The sequence below is a fragment of the Heterodontus francisci genome, chromosome 41 (assembly GCF_036365525.1).
Source record: "Heterodontus francisci isolate sHetFra1 chromosome 41, sHetFra1.hap1, whole genome shotgun sequence".
Taxonomy (NCBI): domain Eukaryota; kingdom Metazoa; phylum Chordata; class Chondrichthyes; order Heterodontiformes; family Heterodontidae; genus Heterodontus; species Heterodontus francisci.
In genome coordinates, this window is record NC_090411.1 from 33,322,893 (window position 1) to 33,348,329 (window position 25,437).

General features: G+C 43.9%; 2 protein-coding genes across 5 annotated transcripts in view; one reads left to right on the plus strand and one right to left on the minus strand.

The window, feature by feature from the left end:
- The first annotated feature begins 1,050 nt into the window (after positions 1–1,050).
- LOC137353460 (probable G-protein coupled receptor 146) lies at positions 1,051–17,322 on the plus strand. 3 transcript variants are annotated; one of them, XM_068019769.1, is made up of 3 exons: positions 1,287–1,560; positions 10,319–10,691; positions 13,301–17,322. In XM_068019769.1, the coding sequence occupies exon 3, from the start codon at positions 13,437–13,439 to the stop codon at positions 14,475–14,477; it is 1,041 nt and encodes a 346-aa protein (XP_067875870.1). In that variant the 5' UTR covers positions 1,287–1,560; positions 10,319–10,691; positions 13,301–13,436; the 3' UTR covers positions 14,478–17,322. The 3 variants fall into 3 exon arrangements, with proteins under 3 accessions (XP_067875871.1, XP_067875870.1, XP_067875869.1); XM_068019770.1 differs by lacking the exons at positions 1,287–1,560; positions 10,319–10,691 and adding an exon at positions 1,051–1,216; XM_068019768.1 differs by lacking the exon at positions 10,319–10,691.
- pdap1a (pdgfa associated protein 1a) overlaps positions 3,951–25,437 on the minus strand; it is a 34,184-nt gene continuing 12,697 nt past the window's right edge. The window contains exon 6 of one of the 2 annotated variants that reach the window (XM_068019777.1): positions 3,951–4,333. In XM_068019777.1, the coding sequence (XP_067875878.1) occupies positions 4,326–4,333 (8 nt within the window). In that variant the 3' untranslated portion in view covers positions 3,951–4,325. Of the gene's footprint in view, positions 4,334–21,250; positions 24,803–25,437 lie in introns of those variants that run through there. The other variant, XM_068019775.1, reaches the window with a different exon arrangement.

The following is a 25,437-nucleotide window of genomic DNA, read 5'->3' on the forward strand; positions in this document are numbered from 1 at the left end:
CTTCTATTCCTTTCTCCCTCATGTGTTTATCCAGCTTCCCTTTAAATCCATCGATACTATTCACCTCAACCATTCCCTGTAGTAACAAGTTCCACAGTCTCACCACTCTCTGGGTAAAGAAGTTTCTGCTGAATTCCCTATTTGATTTATTAGTGACTGTCTTATATTGATGGCTATGGTGTCCCCCTAGTACTCTATCGAATACTTCCATAGTTTTACAGAGTAATCTCCAGGACTCTGTGAGCAAACCCAAGAGAAAAAATACTGAGATATTAAAACAATTATGTTGCTACACAAGTACAGGTTTTTTGTTGTTGTTCAGTGAGGACAGGGACCGGGTGCAGCTGTGATGCACACCAAGGTCAAATAACGAGCCACTACTCTCTCTTGCTCCAGGCATGAAGACTGGGCACATGGGCATTGCTCCCAAGGGCAGTCGATATCTTTGGCACTGTAACAAACCCCCTTCCACTGCCCTGGCAAGAGTCTGTGCCTTTGGAATAGTAAGAGATGGAACTGCATGATTCTTAATAATTTTCCTTTGAGCAGGGAAAGTATACAGGGAGATTTGTTAAAATCAGGATCAAAATCAGGAAGGGTTTTGTTACAGTAAATGAAGAGAGACTGTTTCCATTGACAGGAGTGTTGCAGAGGACCCAGATTTAAGATAACTGGCAAAAGAACCAGGTAGGGAAATGAAGAGACAATGCATTACACAGTGAGTTGTTGTGATCTGGAACGCGCTGCCTGAAAGGGCGGTGGAAGCAGGTTCAGTAGCGACTTTCAAAGGGGAATTGGAGAAATACTGGAGAATGAAAACATTTGCAGTGCCTTGGGGAAGGAGCAGGTGGGAGTGAGACTAATTGGATAGCTCTTTCAAAGAGCTAGCACAGGCACAGTGGCCGAATGGAACTTCATTATGCTCTATGATTCTCTGAGTGTACGAGGGAAAAAAAAGCCTGGCATTAGGTGTAAGCTGCAAAATTGTTAATTCATCTTAGATACATTACATTGGTGTCAAGCAGCTAGTTGGCACTCGCCAGTAATATCTGTGTTTGTCACTAAGGGGTTAGCTGTAACCAGCTCGTCAGTGAAGCAGAGAGATCATTTACTCATTCCCAGTTTAAGCTGCCTGTGCCAAAAAGATCAGGACTGCAGATGTCACAGGATCAGCCTGCTGCAGGAACTGTGCTGTCACCTCCTGCAGCCTCCTTAGGTAAATACGCCTCTGCTGTCAGATAGGCCTTTGTAGCCGGGGGGAGGGGGGGGGGGAGTTGAGGGGGGGGTGGGACGCAGGAACCCTCTGAAGGGGAGAGGGGAGGGTGGCAAACAACAGTCAGTAGCTGCTGAATGGCTTTGGAAGCAAGGCCACCGGCTCCTGGGCTGGGAATCTATGTCAGGATCTCAAGAACATGCCAAAGCTCTCCTTCCTCCTGAGCAAACGGCCAATGTGAAAAACAGAACTTCATTTAAAAAAAGACATGCACAAAACAGCTGGGAGTTTATCACAGGCTTTTGATTCCACAGATGAACACTGCGGAGGGACTGAGAAAATAAAAGGTACGGTGCACCGAGTTTTTTTTGCCTCTCTTTTGCTATATATTGACATTAAAATTGCATGGAAATAATATTAATAATCACAATAAATTATTATTTTGTATTTTACACCCCGTGTTACTTGTCGAAACGGAAATGAATTTCCACCTGTCTGATGCTAACTGTTGTGAATTCGGAACCTGTTTTAAAACAAAACTCTCTGCGGGGCGAGGGCAGGGCTGCGATGCCCCACACAGTAGAATAGCTGGATAACCCTCAGCCACTGGGTTTGGACACAATGATTGGGCGCCCGGGCTTCTTTTGGGAGGGGAGCCTCATGCACGGGTCAGAGTGAGAAGGCAGAAAGTTTTTCTCTCACCAGCTTTGAGGAACACCGGGGAGGAACCTGCCTCATTGTTGCTGCTGTCAGAACAGCTTCCATGTGTGAAATGCTCAGATGCACAGGATCAGTCTGTGAACAAATTAGATTTTTACTAATCCTTTAGCAAATTGAGCAGTCCTAGAGGGCAGAGGTTTAAATTATTCAAATGCCAAATTATAGGAAGTCAGTGAGTCAGGAGCCAACCCTTAATCCTTAGTGAGTCAGGTACATCTAACAGTTTATTCCATTTGCTCATCCCATGCCTTCATCCCTGACTGAAAACTGTGTGTTGAAAGAAAGACTTGCATTTCTATAGCGCCTTTCACAACCGCAGGATGTCTCAAAGTTCTTTAAAACTTTTGTAGCCACTGTTGTAGGAAACGCAGAAGCCAATTTGTGCACAGCAAGCTCCCACAAATAACGATGAAATAATGGTCCGATATTCTGTTTTTGTAATGATGTTGGTTGAGGGATAAATATTGGTGAGGACGTTGGGGAGAACTCCCCTGCTCTTCTTCAAAAGAGTGGCCATGGGATCATTTACATCCACCTGAGAGGCCAGACAGGGCCTCAGTTTAGCAGCTCCTCAGAAAGGCAGCACCTCCTACAGTGCAGCACTCCCTCAGTACTGGGAGCGTCAGCCTAGATTTTTGTGTCCCAACTCCCTACTTGAACCCACAAATTTATGACTCAGAGGCAAGAGTGTTACACACTGAGCCCCAGCTGACACCTTACATTGAACTTTGAAAGTTAGAGGGATTAGCTGTTGCAGCATGTTGAATTGTCTTTTACTGCCGTCATTGGGGTCTTTCAGATACAAGGACCCCTAAAAACAATTATAAAATTACCTCTTTCCCAAAAACTCCCTCGGTAAAGACTTTGCTTGTTGTGGTGAGCCCCATGCCAGGAAGACCGGCGGTCTCCGATTGGTCATCTGAAGTCAGTTGTGGACTGAGGTAATTAGAGACTACCACTAAAGTACATCTGCTTGGTCTACTGGTAGATACCTAAAAGCTGGGGACCTGAGCTATCCCCACCCTGACTGAGCACAGGGGAGAAAGGGGGCTGGGGAAATGGTCCTCAATAGAATGAAGCATCAAATACAGAGGAAGCACAACAGTTTTTAGGAACAGGAAAAGGTTATTACGTCAAAGGAGCCCTTCCTTTTCTCAAAGTTTACCCTATCTGTCTCTTCACCCTATCGCTCAAACCCTTCTCCCTCTGCATGAAACACAACTACCCTTTTCGTATCTACCTCAGCACTCTCCCCAGAAACACCCTTCAAAGACTCTGTTACCCTTCCAGTTAGAAAGATCTTTACTTATCACTCCCAACTCCTCAGTTCATAACTTGTGTTCGCTGGGACTTCGATCCTTCACTCTGTTGAAGAATTTACCTGGATGAGTTGCAGGGATCGCCCTCGAAGTCTTTGAAAACCTCAATTTTCTCACCTACCTCAAAATCTTCTCAATTCCAAGGAAAGCAAAATTGGTTTTGTTAACCTTTCTACAAATAAAAGGAGAGAGTGTGTGGGGGTGGGGGGGGGGGGGGAGAAAACACACATATAGAAGCTTCAAAAACAGTTGTCAATGTTTGTGCCTGGAATTCTTGTTTTTTGATAATGAATTCCAACTACATTCCTGAGCAATGGGTGTTCTATCTCTTCCTAGGACTTCCCGCGATGAATTACTGGATATCCGCACATTGACAGACTATGTACACAATGCTTCTGGAAAATCAAATGTCCTTACTTCACAAATTCACATCACTTCCTGGAAGGCAGGGCCTGGTTAGTGAGGCTGCAGAGTGTCAGCCACTCATCTGCGGCTAACATTAACTCCCTCATCTGACTCGATTATTGCTGACCGGAGTGAAATTCCTGTGTCTAGAAAATTAATCTTTAGGTTGCAGAATCCAAAAATAATAATTCATTGGAATTTTGTTGTGAATTTGTATCATTCAAGGCAGGGAGAATTGTTCTCTATTTTATTCTTTTGCACCTTTATTTTGATTTCTTTCTCCTCATCCATGGCCAGATGAGGACAGAGGTGGCAGTTAAATCTCTGCTGGTCCTGCCCCTCAGGCTCAAAAGTACCTCACTTCCATGTCTGTTAGTCCCTGTAGCTCACTCCCATGTCTATGTTGATTGTGTATTTTCCCGGGATGTTCCTACCACTGTTTGCAATGTCTGTTGACGAATGGTGATGCACACCCCAGTTTTGTGCATCTGTGTTGCAGCTCGGTCCCAGCCTCTTCACTCTTCTTGCCGCTGATTGCAGGCTGTAGATGTGAGAGATCGTGGCGTGTCACATCGATCACTGTCATTCGTTCAGATGCTAATTCATTGTGACCAATTTGCGTATGGCTGCACTGGGAGTGTGGCTGGGCATCGATCAAACAGCTGCATTTATTTGTCTGTGGATGAGGAAGGAACAATTAAATCTCAAAAATTAAATCTGAGGATTCTCTGCAAAGCACAATGAGAACAGAAAACTGAATGTTGGTTGCTTGCAGTGTGACAACAAAATGACTAGTTTCAGTTAGCTCAAGCCTCAGTCCCAGTGGACAAAAAAATCATTTTATTTTTAACTGGCTCGTCAAGGTGAAAGACACTATTTATAGGCAGCAGAACAATTTCAATGCTTTCATCAATCATTGTCAATACTGAACATTCCCAAGACAGGTACAGCACAGGTTAATTATGGAGAAAAAGGCAGTAGGCACATAAAAGCACAGCTGGAGTGTGCACCATGTATTATTCTCCCCATGTGATACAGAAGCTGTATATAGAGCAGCCAAGACTCGTGCACAAAATACATCGTAAGTATCAAATACAATTCTTCCATCACACGCATGGCCTGCCTTGCTCTCAGCTCTCAGTCCCTATGCTGTGGAGCACATACAGTTTACATTGAACAAGAACTGACTGACACCATTAAGGGCATGATTTATCCTTCTTACACAGCATCATACAACTGCAAGAACAGAATCTGCAATGTTCAGGAGCCACTGTAACATACAGCATGCTTGTTTTTAAATTCCTGTCTTATTACTACTGAGTTTTCTCCCTGTAAGTTAACAGTGCTCCTTTTAACTGTGCGCCTCATATTGTACAAGTTAGCAGCCTTTATTCATTCTTGGAGTATGGGCATCACTGGCGAGGCCAGTATTTGTTGCCCAACCCTAATTGTTCCTTGAGAAGATGGTGGTGAGCTGCCTTCTTAAACTGCTGCAGTCCATGAGGTGTAGGTACACCCACAGTGCTGTTAGGAAGGGAGTTCCAGGATTTTGACCCAGCGACAGTGAAGGAACAGTGATATATTTCCAAGTCAGGATGGTGGAGGGGAACTGGCAGTTGGTCATGTTCCCATGTGCCTGCTTTCCTTGTCTTTCTAGATGGTAGGGGTTGCGAGTTTGGAAGGTGCTGTTGAAGGAGCCTTGGTGAGTTGCTGCAGTGCATCTTGTGGATGGTACACACTGCTGCCACTGTGCGTCGGTAGTGGAGGAAGTGAATGTTGAAGATGGTGGATGGGGTGCCAATCAAGTGGGCTGCTTTGTCCTGATTGGTGTCGAACTGTGTTATCTATCACAATCTGCAGGTTATGGGGATAGATGCAGACTGAAATGAAATACTCATGGAACTCAATACTCCTCCACTGCTGGTGTCAGTGCGAGGGCACAGCTCATGGCTCAATAGCAGTAGTATTTTTGTTTGTACATCAACTGCTTGGTGAATGAACAGCTACGGACACCAGCAAGTCTAGGAAGGGAAGAGAAATAAGGAGTGAGTGTTGGGTGATGCCCAGAAAACTGAGGGAGGGGACGAGTCTCAGAGATTTGAAGTACTGGAGGAGAATGAGATTTAGAGGCAGTTCAATGGATGTACAGGGGTGGTTATTTCAGAAAGTGACAGATACCTGTGGATGTGTAGAACGTTGCATTGTTACAAGTCTATCATCATCTAGTGTCCCAGTTAAATTATGGGATCCCGTTCAAATCTGACATTGGTTGCATCATATTCAAATAGGTTGCATTTCTCAGCATTGATACCTCTCACTTTAATAAACACAGATATTCTTATTCTTCCTGAAAAAGAATTAAAAAAATTACAAAGCAGGGCCTTGACTGGTGTTGATTACATCGTGAAATGGGTCTTCCTGAAACTTGTGTGAGGAAGCCTCTATTTATTGGTCTTGGAACACAGTTTGTGGTCTGGTTTCACATTTACTGAGGCGATTGGGTCGAGGTGCTGCTGGAACAGGATCAAAATACAGCAAGTTTCCTTTGTCTGGGAGCATGTGAATGGGCGGGTAACTCGGAGGCCTTCACTGATTGAGGATGTGAGTAGAAATCCAAAATGTACCATTAAAAGAGTCAAGGGTTTGGAACAACATCTCCTGTGCCAACAAGCAAAAAAAAAAGCAGTAACTGTTCTCTTGCAATTGATCCATTTTACAAGGCAGTTATGTAAGTAGTCGATTCATTCTTTTGTTCTTCTGGCTCCAGTGGCTCTGCTTTTGCCAACATGATTGAGAAAAGAAAAAAAAGTATCTTGTGTGAAGTGAGAATAACGTTCCCCTGGAATCCATTCCCAGTCAGCAGATTATAGCGCTCGGTACAAGTTATTTAGCCAAGTTTTATTTTGTGCTCATCATACCAGGTGAGCTTTTAGCTGTTCATTGTCAATTTCAGGCGCTCTTAGATCAGATATCAAACAGATTGGATTCAGGGTCTCATCAAACTCTCTCAGAGCTGGTATGCATGGGTTAGATACAACAGCAACTTGCATTTAGATAGTGCCTATGACAGAGTAAAACATCCCCAAGTAATTTCACAGGTTTTTTTTTATTCTTCCATGGGACGTGGGCATCACTGGCAAGGTCCAGCATTTATTGCCCATCCCTAATTGCCCTTGAGAAGGTGGTGTGAGCCGCCTTCTGGAACTGTTACAGTCCATGTGGTGTCGGTACATCCTCAGCGGTGTTAGGAAGGGAGTTCTAGGATTTAGACCCAGCTACAGTGAAGGAACGGGATGGTGTGTGACTTAGAGGGGAACCTGCAGGTGGTGGTGTTCCCATGTGTCTGCTGCCCTTTTCCTTCTAGGTGGTAAAGGTCGCAGGTTTGGAAGGTACTGTCGAAGGAGGCAAAGTCTGACACTGAGCCACATAAGGGGATATTAGGACAGGTGACCAAAAGCTTGGTCAAAGAGGTAGGTTTTAAGGAACGCCTTAAGGGAGGAGAGAGAAGTGGAGAGGTTTAGGGAAGAAATTCCAGAGCTTAGAGTCTAGGCAGCTGAAGGTGCAGCCACCAATGGAGTAGCGATGAAAACTGGGGATGGTGAAAAGGCCAGAATTGGAGGAGCGCAGAGATCTCGGAGAGTTGTGGGGCTGGAGGAGTTTACAGAGACAGGGAGGGGGTGAGGCCATGGGGGGGGATTTGAGCACAAGGATGAGAATTTTAAAATTGAGGCACTGCCAGATGTTGGTCAGCAGGATCATGTTGTCTTTTATTCAGTGAAAACTGTTCTGAGAGCCTCTTGGTCAAGAAATAGACCCTCCCAATGAGGGATGGGCAATAAAATGCCAGCCTTGCCAATGATGCCCACATCCCACGAATGAATTAAAAAGAACTTGTTGGTGAGTCCTGGGCATGGTGCCATGAATATAAAATAACTGTCAATAGAACAAATAAATAATTAAGGTGGAATTTCTTTGCACAGAGAAGTGGTGAGAAGCTGGAGTGGTTGAAGATGGGACCGTTGAAGCAATTAAGAGGAGACTCGATGCATACCTGAGGGAGAAAAGAATAAAGGGACATGTGGGGGGGGGGGGGGGGGGGGGTGGGGGGGTGGGGAGGGGGGGGTTCGTGGACCAGGATTAGAAGCAGCAATTAAAATGGGAGGAGGATCATGTAGAGTATACACCCTGGCATAGACTGTAATATTACTTGTTACTTTGGTATGTGACCTATTGTAAGACTCACAGGACTCCAAGTAATATACAGAGAATACGTGAGTTTTTATTATAAATTAAACTAGAACAGATATATACACAGCTACTGCAGGAGTCACACCAACACACATCTCACTCTGTCGGGCTACACCCACAACTCTCTGGTCATGTGTGATGCGACATCACTTCCTCCAGTGACTTTCACTCACAGCCTCTTAAGGTGGTTCCACAACATAGACCAGGTGGACCAAATGGCCTGTTTTTGTGCTCTAGACTCCCCATGTAATTCTATCTGATTGAGTTAGAGTAAGAGGTGGTGCGATTAAATTGGTGTTGAAACTTCAAGCATGTTTTTTTGAAAATATAGAATATATAATTTAACAATAACTAGGAATATAAATATAAATCAGCATCTGCCCTGCTATCTCTCTTTCACTTCCCTCCCCCTCCACAGAAACTTCTTGGTTTTTGCCTTAGATACCTGACTTCCTGCAAACTCGCCCCAGGGGTGGGAGGGTTCACAACTCCTCCTTTTGCCAATCTAGTCCCTTGAGACCATAAGAGGCCCCACTATGAGGACAAATTGGAGTTAGGTCAGAGGTCACAGATCAGCCATGATCACAATGAATGGGCAGAGCAGGCTTGAGGGGCCAAATGGCCTCCTTTTGTTCCTATGTCCGTATAGTTATCCACACGTCGATTGTTGTCTTGTGCTTTTCAGAGAAGTTCCTGTGAAACTAACAGTACTGGAGATCACAAAATGTGCCTGTTACCATAGAATTATGAAACAACTCCTGACAATTCACAAGATGAGCAACGCACACTCCACATCCTCATTTAAGCAAATATTTAGATCAAGTGGATGCAAATTTCTTTTTCTCCAATTTCCATTCCTCCTCTCCTGTTGGTACTGACTCCTCACCTGGATACAGTTCCCTAGGTCTCAAGTGGCTATTAGCAATGTATGATCCTTGGCAGTGAGTGTCAATGGGCCATTTGGCCATGAGGGGCATCACAGCTGAGCTCCAGGTTGATGTCCATTAATCTGTCTTCACTCCGTTGGCTGACAATAAACTCAAATGCACGCTGTTCCACGCACAAGGGCTAGTGTACTGACATCATGACTATCCCATGGTGTTGGGGGGAAGGGGTTATACTGAAGTAACAATAGAGACATTTGAGAGTTAGAGAGGGTTTTATCCTGACACATTAAGCTGAGGGAAGGTCAAGGAACAGCAGTGACTGAGCAGGTGATGGTCAGTGAGAGGTAGGTCTGTGACGTGCAGTCCTGAGTGACAGGTGTCAGTCCCAGTGTCAAGGAACCTGCATTGCGGGTGTGAAAGGGTTACAGTTGCTGATAGTGATGTTGTAATCTCCCAATTTAATATTTATTTTCAAAGTGCTTGATGTGCGACTGTTAAAAAAAACAGGAAAAGATGACACCAATTGCAATAATGATAAAATAGTTCCCCTTAGAATACATTAGTCTCAAGAGATGCCACGGAATTGTGTATCTTACTTATGTCCATAACACTCACAGTACATTGCTGTGATGTGCGTCATAGTTTTCCCTCTGGATTTGTATGTTCAGGAGATATGGGCACACCATCATTTAATATCATCTACACCGTCATCAACCACCAGGATGGTTTGAGGGCTCTCCGCTTCGTCCTTGAACAGAGGCCTAACCAGTCCCCATCCACCACCACCCTCCTCCGCCTGGCTGAACTTGTTCTCACATTGAACAACTTCTCCTTCAACTCCACTCACTTCCTTCAAGTAAAAGGCGTTGCTATGGGTACCCGCATGGGTCCTAGTTATGCCTGTCTTTTTGTGGGATATGTCGAACATTCCTTGTTCCAGTCCTACTCAGGCCCCCTCCCCCAACTCTCTTTCCGGCACATTGATGACTGTATCGGTGCCGTTTCCTGCTCCCGCCCCGAACTGTAAAACCTTATCAACTTTGCTTCCAATTGTGACCCATCTCTCACCTTTACATGGTCCATCTCCGACACTTCCCTTTCCTTCCTCGACTTCTCTATCTCCATCTCTGGGGATAGGCTGTCTACTAATATTCATTATAAGCCCACCGACTCCCACAGCTACCTTGTCTACACTTCACACCCTGTCTCCATTCCATTCTCCATTCCATTGGATGCAACCTTCCATGACAGCACTTATGATATGTCTTCCTTTTTCCTCAACTGAGGATTCCCCCCCCCACTGTGGTTGACAGGGCCCTCAACTGTGTCCGGCCCATTTCCCGAACATCTACCCTCACCCCTTCCCCTCCCTCCCAGAACCGTGACACGGTTCCCCTTGTTCTCACTTGGTTATCTCTTGCCCCACCCCTGCTTTATTTGCTTAAAACCTGTTACATTTCTAATATTTGTCAGTTCTGATGAAGGGTCACTGATCTGAAATGTTAACTCTGTTTCTCTCTCCACAGATGCTGCCAGACCTGCTGAGTATTTCCAGCATTTCTTGTTTTTAAATTTGTGACGATGAACACTTGTGTTGCCAATACTCCAGTTATAAAATTACACGAGGTCGGGAGAAACAAAGGACTATTTGACCAACAGTCAAGAATCATTCAATTGAGTCATGACGAGTCCATTCGCTTTCCGATTGGCCATGGGATGGAGGGGCGCCACGAGGATGGGCGTGTTGGGTCGGCCAATGGTGGGAGAGTGGGGGCGGGGCAGTGGGAGGTTATGTGATGAAACCTCCAGGAATACGACCAACTTGTTTTGGGATGTGGCAAACAACCTGGGATTCACACCAGTGAGGAGGAAGAGAGTCATGCATCCATACCGACTGAGGTCAGCCCGTTTTGTGAAGTGATGCTTTACAAACAGTTCAAGTTAATGGTGTACATTGCATTAAAACTCATTGTTGGGCCACTTCAGCCCAGTATTAAAAACAGACAATCTAGGAGCTCTGGAGCCTCCTGCCTCTACACACCCTGTAAAATCTACCTTGTCCTAGACTCTACCCCATTTAATCCCCTGAGCTCTGTGTTGAGCTTTGGGCACCGCCCCTCAGGAAGGGTATATTGGCCCCGGAAGTCATCCAGTGCAGATTCACCAGAATGATACCAGCGCTAAAAGGGTTAAATTATGAGACTAGGTCACACAAACCTCTTGTGTTCCCTTGAGGATAAGGGATTGTGGGCAATTTGATTAAAATGTTAGAAGGATTCATCCAAAATCACAGTTGATCGGCACCTCAACTCCACTTTCCTGCCTTAGCTCCATATCCCTCGATACCCCTTACCCAACAAAAAAGCTTCAATTAAACCCCCAGCATCCACAGATTTTGGGAGAGTTCCAGATTTTTATCCCCCTTTGTACAAAGAGCTTCCTGACATCACCCCTGAATGGCCTGGCTCTAGTCTTAAGCTTATAGCCCCTTGTTCTGGATACCCCACCAGGGGAAATACTTTCTCCATATCTACCTTATTAAATTCTTTTATCATTTTAAACACCTTGATTAGATCACCCCTAATTGAATAGAAGCCAAGTTAATGCAATCCGTCCTCATAATTTAACTTTCTAAGCCCCTAAAGAATCTGGGCTTCAGGAGTAAGGGGGAGAAGAAGAAAATGATATTGAAAATATCTTTGTGAAGATCCACTTTTTCAAACATTTCTAGAGGAGCTGGTAATGGCACCTCCTTGTTGTCAATGGATTAGTTTGCCAGTGCTCTGTTGAAGCCACTTTTGACTATCCTACTATAATTGGCTAGTTACAGAGGCATGAGATAAGGTGCAAATGAGATTTACAAGGATGATACCAGAACTAAGAGGCTATAACTATTAAGAAAGATTGAACAGGCTGCGGCCCTTTTCTCTAGAAAAGAGAAGACCTATTAAAGGTCTTTGAGATTCTGAAGGGGGTTGATAGAGCATAAGAACTAAGAGCAGGAGTAGGCAATTCAGCCCCTCGAGCCTGCTCCGCCATTCAATACGATCATGGCTGATCTCATCTCAGCCTCAACTCCACTTTCCTGCCCTTTCCCCATAACCCTTCAACCCATTACTATTTAAAAATCTGTCGATCTCCTCCTTAAATTTACTCAATGTCCTGGCACCCACTGCACTCTGGGGTAGTGAATTCCACAGATTCAGGACCCTTTGAGAGAAGTAATTTCTCCTCATCTCTGTTTTAAATCTGCTACCCCTTATCCTAAAACTATTACCTCTCATTCTAGATTGCCCCACCAGAGGAAACATCCTCTCTATGTCTACTTTGTCAATCCCTTTAATCATCTTATATACCTCAATTAGATCTCCTCTCATTCTTCTAAACTCTAGACAGTAAAGAACTAAAATGCTCAATCTCTCTTCATAAGACAAACCCCTCATCTCTGGAATCAATCTAGTGAACCTCCTCTGAACTGCCTCCAATGCAACTACATCCCTCCTCAAGTAAGGGGACCAAAACTGTACGCAATACTCCAAATGCGGTCCCACTAATGCCTTGTACAGTTGCAGCAACACTTCCCTACTTTTATACTCTATTCCTTTAGCAATAAATGCCAAAATTCCATTTGCCTTCTTTATTACCTGCTGCACCTGCATACTAGTTTTCTACGATTCATGCACCCAGATCCCTCTGCACTGAAGCATTCTGAAGTTTCTCTCCATTTAGATAATAATTTGCCTTTCTATTCTTCTGACCAAAATGGATAACCTCACACTTATCCACGTTAAACTCCATCTGCCAAATTTTGGCCCATTCACCTAACCTATCCATATCCATTTGTAAATTTCTTATTTCTTTATTGCAACTTACTATCCCTCCTATTTTAGTGTCATCTGCAAATTTGGCTATAGTACTTTCTATCCCTGCATCCAAGTCATTAATATAGATTAATATAATATATATATAAATGTAGAGCAGACATAGAGATGTTTCCCCTTGCGGGGAACTAGGGGCAATAAATATAATATAGTCACTAATAACTCCAAAAATTCAATTAGGAGAAACTTTTTTACCCAGAGTGGTTCAAATGTGGCGCTTGCTACCACATGGAGTAGTTGAGGTGACTAGCATAGATGAGTTTAAGGGGAAGCTAGTTAAACACATGAGGTAGAAAGGAATAGAAGGATGTAGTGATGGGGTTAGATGTAGAAGAGTGGGAGGAAGCTCATATGAAACACAAACACTGGCATAGACCTGTTGGGCTGAATGGGCTCTTTCTGTGCCGTTAGGTTGTAATATTTTGTAGTTAATAATCTCATTCAGGCCATCAGAAAGAGGTCTGCTATAGAGGTGAGAAGCTGTGTTACGGAGAAGGAATAATCAAGGGCTTGTGTACCTTTGGACCTCTTTAACATCTCCTAGGAGCAGTAGCTTGATATTGGATGACAAAATAATAAGATGAGCAAGTTATAGTTCTAACATGTCTTTTTTAATCTTACTTACAGACATGCAGAAAAAGATGGCAACTGATTTCCACTCTACTCCTGACACATCCTTCAACAATATAAATATCTCCTCATGAAGTCCCGAATCTTGCCTTGCTGACCATTCCAGCCTCTGTTGGCCTAGAAACTCATCGCAATGTGGAGCTGCATTCAAGGGGACTTTGGACCCAACAGTACACTCTGCAGAGATGGCTTTTGCCATAATGTCAGCCTGATCCTGTCTGTTGCCTCGATGGCCTACCTCGTTGTCTGTTTCCCCCTAGGCCTTACCTTCAACATTTTGGTTCTTGTCGTCAACTTTCGCCATAAGTTGTCCATCAACATGCCAGATGTCTACTTCACCAATATGGCTTTGGCTGGCTTGATCCTTAACATAGTGGCTTTTCTGCAGCTTCTGGGTCCTGATCACCTCCTGTGGCCAGTGTGGACTTTTGGCCGGGAGCTCTGCATGGCCTCCTTCATCTTGTTCAACATGGCAGCCTTGGTGAGCATCTACTCCGCCACTTTGCTCAGCCTGGACTGCTTCATTGAGCAAGCTTTGCCTCACACCTATATGTCAAGTGTTTACAACACGAAGCACGTCTGCAGTTTTGTATGGGGTGGGGCCGCCCTGGCTAGCTTCTCCTCCCTCCTCTTTTACGTCTGCAGCAAGATTTCTGAGGAAGTCAACGACTGTTCAAAGCTTCAGACCAAGGAGCTGGGTGATGCCATCATGTTCTTCACTGGACTCGTGGTCCCCACCGCTGGAGTAAGCTACGCCTTCCGGCTAATTCTCTGCCCCTGCAAAGGCCGCACATTTCAGCTTGCAGAATCCTCAAGGCTTGACCCTTCTGTCCAGCGGCTTCTCCTGGTCACGGTCTTGGTGCAGTTTACCCTCTGGTTGCCCTACTACTTGACCCTTTTGGTGAGCACTGCCCACTTTGTCACTAGGGCAAGGGACGACACACGGTTTGCCAACCTGCTTCACTTCCTGAGAGGGGCATGCGAACTGCTTGCCTACTTGAGCACCTGCGCGGTGCCCATGATATACAAATGCCTGCAGAAAACTTTCAATGCCAGGCTTAGGCTGGTTATCCAAGATATGCGGTGCAGGCTGAAGGGGCACGAGGGCAACCACTGCGAGATACGTCAACGATATGTTGTGACGGTTTCAGAGGCAGAGCTACCCCCGGAATGAAAGTTCCAGTTGCTAGCGGAGACCATCTGACCAATCATTTGCATTAAAATCCCCATTCCAATTCAACAGCAAGCCATACTGGAACATTACTGAATGTAACTCTCCAGGGAGGCTACTCGCCACAGTGTCTATGATTAAACCCCGATGACCTATCAAACACAGAAAGAACTTGCCTTTATATCATAGAATCGTATAATGATTACCACACATTTGGCCCATCGTATCTGTGCCAGCTCTCTGCAAGAGCAACTCACCTAGTCTCACTCCCCTGCCTTTTCCCCTTGGCCCTGCAAATTTTTATACAGCACCTTGGTGAGCTCAGGATGTCTCAAAACACTTCACAGTCAATCAAATATTTAAGTCTAGTCATTGATGTTCCTGTAGGAATACATGGTAATTAAGGTATACGTCACAAGCAGAAATAAGATGACTGACCAGTTATATTATCTTTTTGGCGGTATTGGTTGAGGAATGAACATTGGCTTGGACACCAAGAGAGCTCCCCCTGCTCTTCTTTCAATATGTGCCATGTTACTTTATATCCACTTGAACGGGTAATGGGATCTTGGAGCATAAGAATTAGGTGAGGCCATTCAGAGCCTTGAGCCTGTTCTCCCACTCATTTATATCTTAGCTGATCTGTCTCCTACTTGCCTTTGTTCCATAACTGTTAATACCCTAAAAATCTGTTTTGAAAATTCCAATTGATCCCAGTCTTTCTGGAGGAGATGGTTCCAGATTTCCAACTACCCTTTGTGTGAAGAAGTGCTTCTTAACATCATCTCCTGAACAAGCTAGCTCTAATTTTAAAATTATGCCACCTCGTTCTGGCTCCCACACCAGAAGACATAGTTCCTCTATATACCATTTTAATTATCTTAAACACCTCGATGAGATCACTCTTTAATCTTCTATCCCCAGAGGCAAACACGTCTCATTGTGCAACCTGTCTTCATAATTATTTGATTTTAACACTGCTTCTGAAAGACAGCACTTCCTGCAGTGGTACTTTGATACTGCACTGAAGTGTCAGTCTAGATTAAATACCCCAGTCCTAGAATGGCCTTGAACCTATGACCTTTTGCCTCAGAGGCTAGAGCACATTACTGCATATCCATACTTATATCTATTGACTCAGATTTAATCGTAAAATTAAAAGACTTATAACTTGTCCATCTCTAATGGAAGGCTCTAAAATTGGGCAATAAAAGGATTAACACAGTCCCGTTAAGGTGTCATGTTAGTTCAGTTAGTAGCTATCTCACTTCTCTGAGTCAGAAGGTTGTGGTTTCAAACTCTGCCATTGACTCAAGCAAAGGGTCCTGGCTGACACTCCAGTGCTGTACTGAGGGAGTGCTGCACTGGCAGAGATGCTGTCTTTCACACACATGACTCTACAACTGAGACCCTGCCTACTTGCATGGTGGACGTAAAAGTGATTCCACGATTCAGAGAGAAGGGAGTTGTTCCCGCATCCTGGCCAACATTCCTGCCTCAGCCAATACGACTGGTCATTCATTGTTTGTAGGACTTTGGTTATAAAGTACTTTACAATATACTGACGATATAACAAGACATATTTTAAAAAGCCATTGTTTTTTGAACTGGGGGGCAGTTTGTATCAGGAAGCTATGCGTGACTTTAGTTAGATTCCATGTTTATTAAAAAACCCTACTACACTATGATTCCTGGGATGAAATATAGTGCTGGAGAAGAGATTCTCCAGATTCTCTAGAGTTTGGAAGAATCAGAGGTAATCTCATTGAAATATAAAATTCTTAAAGGGCTTGGCAGGGTAGATGCTGATAGGCTGTTTCCCTGGCTGGGGAAACTAGAACTAAGGGTTACAGTCTCAGGATAAAGAATTGGCCATTTAGGACAGATCTTATTAAATGACAGAGCAGATTTGAGCGGTTATATGGCCTACGCCTGCTCCTATTTTTTATTTTCTTATGATTGAAGGTCAGGAAGGGAAAAATATGGCTGATGTCCCTCTGGATTACCTCTGATTGATAGCACTGCCGGAAAGTACATATATACCAATATGAGAAGACAGGAATAAGCCCTACTGTGTCACCCGAACATCCCTCTGTCTAAATTCATAACTAGACAATGACCGCTTAGGTGAAAGAACTGCATTTCTATAGCACCTTTCATAACCTCAGCATGTTCCAAAGTGCATTACAGATATTGAAGTACTTTTGAAGTGTAGTCAGTGTTGTAATGTGGGAAACGCGGCAGACAATTTGTGCACAACAAGATCCCACAAACAAGCAACGTGGATAATGTCTAGATAATTTGTTTTAGAGATGTTCGTCGAGGGATAAATATTGGCCAGGACACGGAGGATAACTCCTCTATTCTTCTTCAAAATAGTGCCATAGGATCTTTAATCCAAAAGACGACACCTCCGACAGTGCAGCACTTCCTCAGTATTGGAGCGTTGGCGTAGATATACATGCTCAGGTCTCTGGAGTGGGGCTTCAACCCACAACATTTTGCCTCAGAGGTCAGACTGCTACTCACTCAGCCATAGATAGCACTGATATATGAGATACTGGGTTGTGCCTACAGAGCAACACATCCATGAGACCAGGAAAGGGGAGAAAACAATCCTAATTAATACCCCCCACAAACAGTGCTTGATGAAACAAAATCCTGACTGTTGCTTATGCTTAGCATGTAGTGGATAACTATAGACACTCTTTAAGAACTGCGCACAGCTGTGTAACCTATCATTCCATTTGTAATGTTCCAGTTTCTTCAGGTAATAATCAGCAATTTTCTCTAAAGAAAATGTGTAGCTTGATGCTCTGTATCAATAAATGTGTATTTAACTTTCAAAGATGTATCTGGCTGGCCAATGATACCTTCACTGAGTTGAAATCTACAAGTGTGTTGAAAAGATCGATCATTGTTCAGAAATACAAACCAGTTTAACTGCTTGAGTGTTGGCAGATATTTAGACTATGTTCAGTAATCATTTCATAGACTCTTACGGTGCAGAAGGGGCTCATCTGGCCCGTCCTCCCAGCTCTTTGGTAAAGCTATCCGATTAGTGCCATTCCCCCGTCCCCCTTTACTCTTTCCCCATAGCCCTGCAGATTTTTTTTCCCTTTTAATTTATCCAATTCCCTTTCAAAAATTATGATTGAATCTGTTTCTATCACCCTTTCAGGCTGTGCATTCCAGGTTACAATACAATAGTTACAATAGAATAATGTCTCCTCTGGTTCTTTTGCTGATTATCTTAAATCTGTGTCTTCTAGTTACTGACCGTTCTGCCAATGGAAACAGTTTGTCCTTATTTACTCTATCAAAACCATAAATGATTTTGAACACCTCTATCAAATCTCCCCTTAACCTTCTACGCTGTAAGGAGAACGTTGCCAGCTTCTCTAGTCTCTCCACATATATCCCAGGAATCATTTGGAAACAAAATCCAGCTTTTCTTTTGGGCAAGGGTGGAGAGGGGGGGGGGGGGGGGTCCAGGAGAGGGAAACATTTGACCATGTGTGCCCTCAGCAACACGAGACAACTGCTGATTTGAACCAAAATGCAAAATGGCCAATATTGTTCCACTGTTAACCTATCATGTGGCAGTTTTGAGTCCAATAAACTATCTTTCAGTACCAAGACCTCAAGGGAGCTCAACAATGCTGGGAACTCAGAGACTCTTCACTTCCTGTGGCTCTGAAGTAATTAAAACTAATCGTTTGTTTCCAAATTTCATGCTAGCCTTCTTTGCAAAATGTAAACCGTCCCGAAACGCAACAGCTTTGAAGTGAGAGAGTGAAGAGCTTTCCCAAACATCAGTGGATTCCTGTCATAAGATAAACAAGAGTGTAAAGTGACTGATCCCTCGGTTGGGGAAAGACACCCAGACAGCTCGCAGGCTAATGGTTCATATGCTCAGTCTACCCACCTCGTCAGGGCCCCTCTCGCAATTGTGTAAACACTGTAGAGCTTGAGGTTTAGCATAGATTGCAGTTAGTTAATCAGCAGTGTTGCGTAACAAAATTGTGGTTGGGACAAAAAACTTGCATTTATTTTATTGTTTTAAATGTAGTAAAATGTCCCAAGGATCTTCAAAGAAGTGTTATCGATCAGAAATTGACAATCGAGCCACATAAGGTGATATTAGGTCCAGTGACCAAAAGCTTGCTCAAAGATGTCTGGTTTAAGGAGCACCTTAAAGAAGGATTGAGAGGCTTAGAGAGGGAATTACAGAGCTTAGGGCCCAGGCAGCTGGAAGCACGACACCAATGGCAGAGTGATGGGAATTGGAGATTTGCAAAAGGCCAGAATTGGAGGGGTGGTACAATGCCCCAGGAGATCACAGAGATCGAGAGAGGTGAGGTCATGGAGGGATTGGAAAACAAGGATGAGAAATTTAAAATTGAGCTTTGGAACTCTACTATTTAATGTTCTTAATTAATTGCTGACTCCTTAACTCTTTCTTTGCTACAAACCCAAACTATGTGATTCCTTGCTTCCTTCAGTATGTCCTCCTCCAAGAAGTCTAAAACCTAGGCTTGGCTTTCTCTTATTCTTCAATCTTCATGGCATCTCACAATATGGACCTTAATCCTTGATCTTTCAATATATCTAAAAAAAAATGCTTTCAACATGTATAAAAATTAGTTAGCAGCATGGACCGAGCAAGCACTGTCACATCACTTCAAGGTATGTTGAAGATTTCCTCAATTTCCCAACATTGAGGTTTGGTGACTGCAGCTCTGTTGTACCTTATGGAGTAAATCTAAGGCAGGAGCACACTCTAGTGTATTTCCAGCCTGCAGCTTCATCAGTTTGTATCAAGGGCCCACTTGAGTAAAGTGTTTGACTGCCCACACTTGCCCCAAATCTTTTGGGTTGCTCCCTCTCCTGTCTCTTTCTAGGTAGTTATCTTGACATTTTAACCAAATATGAAGGACAGTACACATGAGCATGGTCACAAACTGGTGTCAATACCCATTGTAGAATGGTGTATACTTTGGAAGACAGCTTAATACAGAAAGAACTTGCATTTCTATAGCAACTTTCATGACCTCAGGACATCCTATAGAGCTTTACAGCCAATAAAAGTGTTTTGGAATGTAGTCACTGTTGCAATGTAGAAAACATGGCAGCCAATTTGCACACAGCAAGATCCCACAAACAGCAATTTGATAATGACCAGATAATCTGGCTAATGATGTGATTTGAGGGATACATTTTGGCCAAGACATTGGGTAGAACTCCCTTACTCTTCTCCAAAATAGTGCTGAGAGATTTTTTACACACACTTGAGGGCAAGATGGAGCCCCAGACTAATGTCACATTTGAAAGCTGACGCTGCTGACAGTACAGCGCTCCCTCAGTAGGGCACTAGAAGTCAGTATTAATACCTTTATAAAAGTAACACATTCCTTGTGATAAAGGTTAGATTAGATCATTAGGGCTCTGTTGGATGCTAAAGTATGAAGGTGTCAGGTCTTGCAATTTAGGAAACTTTGGGAATTATAGCTGCTTTGGAGACATGTCTATGTTCCAGCTGCTATCATTCTGTTAATGGGTGGTGATGCTTATAGCTATGCAAAATTGTCTTACTTTCCACATAAACTCGAGTGAGAATATATGTTGTGCAACATTGCCATCTACTGGTGTGTATTACACATAAGGATCACAATCTCAGAATTGATAGGTCCAGAGCATGTCATCTGACTGTCCCTCTAGGTGTATGAATAGACTTCCAGTAACTGTGCTGAGAACACTCCTGAATTGTTGGTAGACCCCCCCCCCCGCCCCCCCTAATGGATATCCGACGAGACTTGTAACTTGCTTGCATTTCCTGTTGATATTAATAAAATCAACAAGTTGATTTATCTCTGATATTTGAGCCTATATAATTTGGATTAATCATTTCAGTTGATCAAACACCCAGGCTTTCACTCAATGATCACGTGGACTGTACAGGTAACACTGGACAGTGACCAGGAGCTAGAACCCTGGCTGAGCATAACTAATATTCCACCAGCTCTGTTGGTTGAGATGAGTTACTCAGCTCTGGCTCAAAGTTTAACAAAGCCGTCTTCTGGGCTGCCCAGTTCCATACTACATTGTGTATTGCCTTCTAATCCTTTAACTTAAAAGTAGCTCCTGCCAAGCTCTTACCAAGACAAGAGTTGATATAGACACTCCAGATCAGTTCAATGCAAAGCATGGTTCATGCATAATGACACAAGTCTCACACTACAGAATTTTGCATTTATTTAACAAAACATCCCTGGAGTGTTATTAGACAAAATTTGACACATATTAGGGGAGATGACCAAGAGCTTGGAGTTCAATATGCAGAAAGTTTTAGGGAAGGATTTCTAGACCTTAGGGCCTGGGCAGCTAAAGGCACAGTCACCAATAGTGGAACAAAGAAAACAGGATGCACTAGAGGCCAAAATTGGAGGAGTACAGACATCTTGGAGAGTTGTGACACAGGAGGATATTAGAGACAGGGAGTAAGGCCCTGGAGCAATCTGAACACATGGATGTGAATTTTGCCAGACCAGCAGCCAACATTGGTAAGTGAGCAAATGGGGTGATGGGCACACGAGACTTATAGCAAATTAGGAAAAGAGCAGTAGCGTTTTGGATGAGACATTTAGAGGGTAGAGGATGGAAGGTCAGCCAGGAAAGAATTCGAATAGTCAAGTCTGGAGGTGACAAGGTCAGATGCATGAATTACAAGATGCCTTTTTTGAAAAACAAAAAAACAGACCAAGACAAAAAGGCAATTTCTTCCAGAGGTTTTATTTCAATTTAAATTAAAAAAAAAAGCATTCTTTAACCCTGTGATTATGTTGCAACACAAGATTGCTGAGGGGTTTCAGCCTGGATGCTTTCTAACAGAAGCCCACAGTGCTGGCACACGCACTTGACAGTTCAGTGACTCTATCCCCAAGCTTCTGTGGAAAGGATCCTTCAGACAACTGACATCTCCCAGTATCTGAACAAGAGGGTGAAAGAGTGGGTGCCCAGTTGCAGAGAGGAACTGGTTGACAAAGTGGGCTCTTAGCACTTTATTTAAAAAACAGTGGAAAGGATGACGATCTTGGCTTGAATCAAAGCCAGATTGAAATCTGACCTGTTATGGCCCTAACAGAAGAACTCAAGTTAGCTGCAATCCAATTTCCAGCCCACATTTTGTGCAACATGAGTTGGTCTGGCAATGGGTAGTATGCTGCCTCAAGGGGTGTAAGCAGTTTGGATAGAGACACAAAGAAGCCTGAAGTACAGCTGGTTACACCGATGACAAATTAAAAGTTGGCATGTTTCGTTTCAGATTACCAGCTGCAGTCAGTTGAAATCTCAAATATTAATCTAGTAGAATGCCTTTGATAACTCCTTCTCCAGTGGGAATTCTTTTCCTGTGCCTTTTACGATAGTCTAGAATGCGAGATTAAATTCTTTGACCAAGAAACCACCTGCTATACCATAGTGCTGCCTCAATCATAATTAGTTCGGATGCAAAGCGACCCCAGACTCCTGTAATTTCTGAATGGATTTGTAAAATAACCTGAGCATAGCAAGTAAAAGCGAGGGTGGGATGTCAGAGGTTTGCTGCACCTGAATAAAGTACATAGGAGGACGTTTGCACTGTGGTGCAGTGTCACTGAGCTTTAGGCAAGGGTCATTTCGATTCAATCCCTTGCTTAAGGAGCACTCTCATGGATGCAGCAGCAGAGCAATAAGATACAGAATGATGCCCGTAATTCACCACATACATGTTGATAATGGGGAATGCAACTGCAAGCCCAGGCCACAGAGGTGCATTAAAAACAATTCCGCAGAACCAAGAACTAGTTTCGTTGGGGTTTTCAGCTGTGGTTTGGCAGCTGGGGTGACTTTCTCTTCACTGCAGCCCCTTGCTCGTGAGCCTAAAGAAGAGGGAAAAGCAAAGTCCCAACTGGATGAAACATAAATGGAGGACTAAAAGGAATTGGGACGAAAAGGATCAGCAGGACTGTTAAAAGTGCCACAGGTAAAGGGGAAAGTCAACCTCAAACAGAGGCTCCCCTCCTCCCCCCACCCCCCTCCGAACCAAGGCTGTGTTACAAGGACTGCTGTACCACCACCAGGTGCTCTCAGCCTATTTACTCCAGAGACCTGGATTGCGACCTTCAGTGCTTTAGAGGGCCAAGGCCCCACCGAGGCCAGTGAACTGGGGCACGAGAGATCGTCTCCAAGATGTACTGAATTTTACTTGGTCTGTTTTTTTTAATATATGCATGGCTTAGAAGAGACTCGAGCTAAAACAGACATTAACGTCTGGATGTTTAAAATAAACAGTACCCTGCTAAAGGAGACACAATTTTTTTTTTTTAAAAAAGAATAATGGAGAATAAATCACAACCGTACGTTTTGGTTTCAGTTTGCAGGTTTCGTGCAATTGGGATTTTCACTGTTTCACCCCTAAATTTATCAGAAATATAAAAAAACAGAAGATGCTGGAAATGTAGAGGTTGAGTCAGCGTCTGAAGGAGAAAGGATCAAATACTAACCTTTATCTTTTTGCTGCTCATTCATCGTTTGGGCATTGTATTTGTCCTTCTAATTCCCACCGCCCCTCCCTTAACCTCCTTGGCTCTCCAAGAATGCCAGTGAGCCTGGAGACATTGAGCACGGAACAAGAGAATGTGTCTCAACCTCAGCTCATGGCAACTCAGGCATCACTTGGGGATAACCAGAGTCCTACTTCTTGCAGATAAGCCCCACCTCCACCTCCCATTACCTTGATGGGGATTCTGCACACACCAGTGGTACCTCGCTCAGGGTACCATTCTCTTGCAAGCCAAGGCAAGAAGTGCCACAGGTTATTTGATCTCAAGGGCATTGCAGACTAACCGTTTACCCAAAGGCTGCACACATGCACTTTGCAGAAGAGGCCACCAGGGAGTGATCAGGAGTAGGATTCCTAGGCACAAGTGGAACTTAAAACTAATGTTGGCATCTCCTCCCTTTCCACTCCCCTATCTCCCAGTCCTGCCAACACACTCCAACAAACCAGCCCAGATCAACCAACTCATCACAGGGCAGGAATTAAATCTGGAAAGTTCATATCGGAAAATTGTTTATATTTCTGTTTTCCTGCACCGGTGATCTTTTCCTTTGTAACGTTCATGGAGAGTCAAGGAGAAATTATCTATCCAGTCCTCCCACAAACAAAACTGTGGTCAAAAGAAAACAGGCACACTAAAAAAAATTAACGAGGGGACAGGCACGAATGTAGGAATTAGATTACTCCACAACCTGCCTAAGGGGGAAAATAAAAATGTAACTTTCCGCTCACAACAATGTCAGATTTACACAGTACAACAAGTCTGACTTTTCTCACGATAGAAGCGTTTCCTTATTTTAATCAACTCATAGCACCATTAACCAATGAAGCTTGCAAAAATACTGGCAGGCCAACAGTTTCGCGCTAAGAAGCAATGAAAAGAAAAAACACTCAGACTCTTCAAATGGAAAAAAAAGAAAATAGGAGCTCAAATAAAAATGATAGAGAACGCAGAGACTCGGCACACTTGCAGTGCCAGCAACACACCCAAAAAACAGAAGCACACCCCTGAAACAGCCCCGCAGCCTATTTATGCAATCAAAAATGTTAGGGAGTTAAGTAGTGAAGCCAATTATTTAATTCCCCCATTCAGAAACAGTATGCTCACCCCATTTTTGGCGACAATCAGTCGCATCCACAGACATACGATAAAAGCAGACGTTATCCTGTGGTAGAAAATCCCGTCTACACTCTTCTCAAAAATAGAATTTGAGTTACCTTAGTGCCACTATACATAAATGTTTTAAATGGAAATCAATGAGATGGGAGGGCCCTGAAGCTGGAGATCACAACGGGCTTGTAGCTTACATGTACGAGACCTAGGCAGTGAGGGCGGTCACCCAAAGTCACGCTACTTATTTGAACCCCTAACTATTTTAGCGCCGACAGACCATGGCACTTCCTTTTAAAGAATCGTAAGTCTTTCAGTCTTCATTTCACAGAATGCCAATGGTGCTTCTAAAAGCACGCGGCTGGATTAAAAAACACCCATTTATTCGTGGTTATCGGAAGAGTAAAAATTCAAACAACGCAGTTTCCCCTCTGGCTGGACCCAGTTGCAGCATGTGGTGCGATGGGTAGTTTTTTTTTTGTGTTTTTTTTTGTTTGCGATGGGCAGAGAGGAGATGAGCTGTGTGGGAGCAGACAGTCTGACTGTCCCAGCCTGGCCCTTCCAAGTTACCAGATGAATCTGTTGGGTAGACTTGGCGCTAGGCCTTCGCTTCTTTTCCTGAAAGAGAGAGGGTGAGGATAGGGAGAGAGAAAAAGAGGAAGAGAAAAAGCAAAGTTATCCTGCAGCATGCCAAACAATCAGACGATTACTCGCATCATCACTACTAATTTTTGCAGCCATGTTGTGCCATCTTTTAAGTCCATCTCTCCCTTTCCCCCTGCAATGTCCAAGGCAACTCAGGTCTCAGGACTGCGACCTACAGGCAGAAGCTCTCCTGCACTTAAGTGCACGCATGCATGCACAGTTCCCTCTGTGCCCGAGTACCAGAGGCACAGGTGAGAACCCAGGATGAGTGCGTGCAGTTACACAGGGAGGAGGAAGGCAAGGGCTGGAAAGGTAGAGATGCGAGCTCTGTATGCTTTCCGCAAGGACTGCAGTGGTTCAAGGCGGCGGTTCATCACCACCTTCTCAAGGGCAATTAGGGGTGGGCAATAAATGCTGGCCTAGCCAGTGATGCCCATGTACGAATAAAAAAAAAGCCAAGTTCCATTCATCCATCATTCCCTGGTCTCGCTGATCTACATTCTCTCTTGTTCCGGCAGCATCTCAAATTTAAAATTCTCATCTTTGTGTTCAAATCCCTCCATGGCCTTGTCCCTCCCTCTCTCTGTAACCTCCTCCTACAATCCTTT